General features: G+C 41.8%; 1 protein-coding gene across 1 annotated transcript; it reads right to left on the reverse strand.

Moving 5' to 3' along the window:
* Nucleotides 1–2,737: 2,737 nt before the first annotated feature.
* On the reverse strand, nt 2,738–5,287 carry BCR41DRAFT_356805 (hypothetical protein). The gene is made up of 5 exons (XM_022024721.1): nt 5,041–5,287; nt 4,270–4,924; nt 4,023–4,246; nt 3,512–3,996; nt 2,738–3,455 (listed from the first exon to the last, which is right to left on the reverse strand). Exons 1-5 carry the CDS (start codon nt 5,234–5,236, stop codon nt 3,036–3,038), a joined length of 1,980 nt encoding a protein of 659 aa, XP_021879809.1. The 5' UTR covers nt 5,237–5,287; the 3' UTR covers nt 2,738–3,035.

The raw sequence follows: 5,287 nt of genomic DNA on the forward strand, positions 1-5,287 counted from the left end.
GAATTGAGATGACTTGTCGTCTCCTGATCGAAGCCTTTGTTGTAAACTCGTTCCTGTAACATTGTAATTACAGCCACAAAACCCTTGACAATTGAAAATTCAAATGACTTGGATATGTTGCTCTTCAACCCCTGCATCTCAATTTTTGGACTTTCAAAGAACTGGCACACTTTCTCCATCAGCCCTCTTCTGGCCCGGGAGAGGTGAGGGAACAAACTTCTTAACCTCCTCTCCAAAAAGATACTTTTTTTTTTCACATTTTTGTTGCACTTTTGTTGCACTCTCACGCTCAGTATCCATATCTTTTAATTGATTCAACAGACAAGTATCATCACGACATCGGATCTCAAATAAGCGATACAACAAGAGCTTCTTATAACGGATATATTATACCATTCTACAATTAAAGATGCCACTTCGACAGCTGTGATACTTCAAAAAAAAAAAAAAAAAAAAAAAAAAAAAAATACACAATGCATTCTAATATTTATTAACGAGAAATCATCTGTACCATCTCTCTCCGCTCTGCAGATTAGATCAACTAGGACATCAAGAACAAAAACTACACTGTATGCTGTAGGTGCGTTCCTTTGTAATCCAACAAGGACTATGATTTGATTGCAAGCGCATCAAAAGATGCTTTTTTTTTTTTTTTTTTTTTTTTTGGTTTTTGGTTTTCAACGGCCGACATGCGTGATCGATCAGAAATAAATGACAATAAATCTAAACATGCAGCAATGCAGCTCTTAAGAATCAAACAAGATACGGTAACCAGTATATACAGCCGACATTGCTGTTTTTCTTATTGCTGGTGTTGATGATATGATGAGCTGTGGAGCATGATTGCTGTGGCTGCTGTGGTTACAAGCTCTATTCATACAATCTAGACTTGCGTCTCCTACCCCACATCTGCAGAGTCGGTAGTTTAATGGGATTCCAGCCTTAAACCTCTAAAGATGTATGTATGACATAAAGATCGATCCATGAATTACGTGTTCAGGTTCCCTTGCTTTGCCTATCCAATTTTGCTAGATCATTGCTGCGGATGAAAATAGACAACGACAATAGTAAAGGTGTCCTATAGCCCATTCAGGTAATTGTATGCATTGCTCCATGCGCTCGATTCTCATTAGCAGCGTTTCGAGTCTGTGACAAATATTCCATAAGTTTATCATGCCATCGCAAGTCAGGCAGGTCTGTCAATGACTGTACGAATATAAGCGCTTTTATAAACTAACTACCATCACCATTGACCTACACTCAACAAGCTATTCTTAAGTTAGGATTACATCCCCACATGCAAGCGGCGTTCGTGCAGAAGAGGAAGTGTGGATGTTTGATATAGGTATAGGTGTAGACACCCCAATTTATGATGAACATTATTCTTCCATTTCGTCCACCCTCGCATCGAATCGCTTGCTTTTTCATCATTCAGCTTTTCGGGAAGGGGAAGTATAAATTATTAAACAGCGGTCATTAGGGGAAAAAAAAAAAAAAAAAAAAAAAAAAAAAAGTCATTATAAGTTCACGAAGTCTATGGTTATCTCAAGGGCATCTGCCTCCTTCTGTCAACTTGAGTACAGCCCCTTTGATAAATAATGTGGCGTCAGATCAAGTATTTATTCCTGAGGCTTGTGGTGCTGGGACTGAAGCTAGACCAAGAAGATTGCAGTCAAGAAAGACATATTAAATTTTTTTGCAAGTGCTCAAAAAAAAACTGGAACTGTTAAATAACAAAGTTCTATCAGATTCACAGATACATTTATAATTTCCTACTTAGCAGGATCAAGAATAATGATCAGTTTGCAGCGGTCATTCATCTTGATTAGAAATCTATATTAACTTCCTACCCTTATATTATGTACACCATTTGCGTTGTCGATGGATGGTGCTTGGAAAATATGAAAAAAATGTTAAAGCTTGGAAAAAGCAACAGTCCTCATCTAGTTTACGAACGCAACGGAATTATCAAATCTATACAAAAGATAAAAAAAAGCTTCGTTTTTTGCGTTTCCTCTGGTCAAGTTTAGGCTGAATAGTCGATCGATCGCGAAGCATAAAAAAAACCATTTAGTCTCTCCTGGAACGACGAAAGATGCGTGCAAAAGAAAAAAAAATGGCATGGTGCCATTCTGTTTCTTTTCAAGCACTCTGATCTTTCACTTTTAAAAAAAGTATCCTTGACCAGCCACAGTCATTTTTACATGCAAGTCAAAAAGTAGTTTTTGTTAGCAGGAGCCCTCTCCTCAACAAAACATAAATTCAATCAATAAATCTGGGAAGTTTGATTCAGGCCAAATATCTCGTTGGCCCAGGACGGGGGGGGTGTGTGAGCACAAGCATCAAAGGAAGTTCTCGATTTTCAGCTCGAGATTCCTGGCTTGGCCCTTTTAGATCTTTAATTCTGGGGGTTGGGGAGATGCACTTCCTCCAACTTTTGTATACTAATGCCATAATTAATTTTTTTTTTCACTCTCACTCATTGCTCTCCCTAAAAAGTAAAGTGTCGAAAGATAAAAAAAAAGCAATAGCCAAGTGGTATGCATCCAACGGCGCAGCAGAACGATAAAAAGACTAAAAGAAAAGTATCTACAATCCACAGGTCATTCATCATGTGATGAAGCTTGGAAAAAGAAAAAAAAAAAAAAAAAAAAAGAAAAAGAAAAAGAAAAAAAAGGCCAAAAAATCATTTTTTCATAAAAAAAAAAAAAAAAATGAAGAAAAAAAAATTGAAAGTGGTGGATCAAGTTGACAACAGCCATAAAGGAGAGGCTGGGCTGAAGTATTGATAGGTGGTGATGATAATAACAGAGGAAGTGACGAAAATTTTAAACTGCAAGCTCGATAATCAAAACACAAAAAAAGAACAAAACAGCACAAAAAACGAGGAAGGGTAAGAAAGTGTAGTTGAGCGCGAAACCAAAACTGATGTGCGCAAGGCGAGGGGCCCCTCCACCGTATTGAGATGGAGGAAGGCCATCGAGGTCCTCAAGGTGGCGGGAAACCACCTGACGATCTCCATCACTTGGGAAGGCTTACTCATTGGCATAGATAGCAATCGAGTTAGAGGCTGTCTGCCAGAATTTGCCATCAGCTGTCTCATTGGCCATAAGATTCAAGCTCGACGTCAGAAAAGATGTGACAGATGTGGATGGGAGCGAAGACGGATAGTAAGCCATGCTAGTGTCTTCTTCAGCTGCTGTCTGATGAGTATCCTTCTCTAAGTTGGAATCGGCTTGGTCATTCATGTCCGAACCTCGGCCCATGAAGGTACTACCAGCCTCGTTTGCCTGAAGAAATGATGCAATCAGGTCACTCTGCTGTTGAAAAGTAGGTAAGAAATCATTGGAGATAGCCTCTTTTGTAGGGGACAGGGGAGCGTGCTCAAAGTTGCTTTCATTCGACTTGGACTCAACAGAGATAGGCTGCGGTTGGAGCAAATTGAGCAACTGCTGCTCATGATCGAGAGTTGAGGCAGGAATGGAGGCATGCCCAAGTGGTTGCGCAAAACTCGACATCGCTTTTCCAGAATATTAAGGAATTTGTACATTTGACCAGGCCTCATATGTTCAACCAACATCTGAAAACGAGCGTCATCGAAAATAAGAGACTTTGGTGGCGTTGTGGGTGGAGTAGGAGTTGAGGTCTGGCTCAACATTGAGGCAGGAGCCGCGCTGAACATCAAGTTAGAGAAAGGTACACTACCCAAAGCAGTTGGAGGAAGCGAATAAAGACTCATTGGTGGCATGGTAGGAACCTCGGCATTAGTGAGAGGAGAGCATACAGAGCTATTTGACGAAAATGAGCCACCGTCACTTGTCAATAGAGGCGATTCGGATGAGAGAGACTGGAGTTCAGCTGATGAGGGTGAACCATTGGTATAAGGGGACTTGATACAAGCGGAGAATGTCGGACTTGACGAAGCAAATGTTTGAGACTGTACTACTGTGGAAGCATTTGCACTATCGTCAGTCCTATGATGTACACGCTGCTCATCTTGAGACTTGCCGCTCGATTCATACTTTCGGAGGTCGACAATGCTTTGACGCTTTGCTCTTGTCCTGTAGCTCCACGGGCGCGAGCGGCTGATTCAATTTCAACATCCATGTTTTTGGATGAGGACGTAATGAGAGAGGACGATAAAACCGAAGTATCCAACTTAGGTGCCAGAATGGCCCTATAAAGTGATGATTTTGGAGATGGGGTAAGAGTATAAGGGGCAGATGACTCGCGCTGTTGACCCTGACTTAAAGATGGCTTCTGGCGGACATAAGAGGACGATGACCGTTGTACTGTTTGTAATATAGTCCACAAGCATTGCACAATGAATGCTTGCGATCCAAAGTACGACGCCACAATGGCGTTTGGGTAACCTTGCAGTTGAAGCATTCGAGAGTACGAGGAGGCCGCGAGCTCTGCTTTTTTGTTTTCTGGGTTTTGGAACCTGCCTTTTGAAGTGCAGCTGCGAGGCTCCAAACATCATCTTTGGAACTGGAGTCCAAGTCTGCGGAAGAAACGTTATCGAGAGTGCTTGCACTGGTTTTGGGAGCCAAGATAGGAGACGAAGTTTTGGTCAAATCATATTCTCCGAAAGCATCCTCACCATTCTTGGTAGATGTTGTTTGCTGCTGTTTAGATGCTTGCTGTTGCTGGAGCTGGAGCTGTGCCTGCATCAAGAGCTTTTGCTGATACTGCTGTTGCTGGAACTGCTGCTGATGTTTAAGCAATTGTAAGCGAAAGTACTCTTGTTGCTCAGGTGTAGGTTGTAGATCATCATCATCATCTATGCTCGAGCGGATGGTCGATGGCCTCCATGACAATGTGCTTGACGAGAGGGTTGATGATTTGCTGGAGAGCGATGCTGATTGTTGAGTCTGACTCTGGAGCTCCTGAAGCTTTTGCAGAGCCTCCAACGTCTTGGCACCTGTGAGAGATGATGAAGAAAACGAATCAAAGGGTTAATAAATGGAACAAGTGAGACGCTGTGAGAAGATGGAGCTATGTCTGATATTACAAAGCTCCTAAAAGACTTTGACGTACCTGAGATATTTCGAAGAATAGTCGCTGCCAGATCTTGAATGGGAGCGTCTGGTTTTGTGACGGTATCACGCGAAGCAATGGTCTGGAGAATAAGCTTACGAGACTGGTTGAGCAAGTGTTGCTGGATCAGTTTCTCCGCATCGAGGGTAGTACGAGCCTTAGCACTGGGCGAGTCAATGTCCATATTAGTAGGCATGTCGGCCTCAGGTAAATGGATAATTGTAGAAAACTTCAGAAACTGGGTAAT

The sequence above is a fragment of the Lobosporangium transversale genome (genome assembly GCF_002105155.1).
Source record: "Lobosporangium transversale strain NRRL 3116 chromosome Unknown BCR41scaffold_27, whole genome shotgun sequence".
NCBI lineage: Eukaryota > Fungi > Mortierellomycota > Mortierellomycetes > Mortierellales > Mortierellaceae > Lobosporangium > Lobosporangium transversale.

Coding starts and splice junctions, on each gene's coding strand:
- BCR41DRAFT_356805 (XM_022024721.1), bottom strand. CDS start 5,236: ATGCCTACTAATATGGACATTGACTCGCCCAGTGCTAAGGCTCGTACT. Junction 4,925..5,040: donor TATTCTTCGAAATATCTCAG/GTACGTCAAAGT, acceptor CATCTCTCACAG/GTGCCAAGACGTTGGAGGCT. Junction 3,456..3,511: donor TTCTGGAAAAGCGATGTCGA/GTTTTGCGCAAC, acceptor CTCGATCATGAG/CAGCAGTTGCTCAATTTGCT.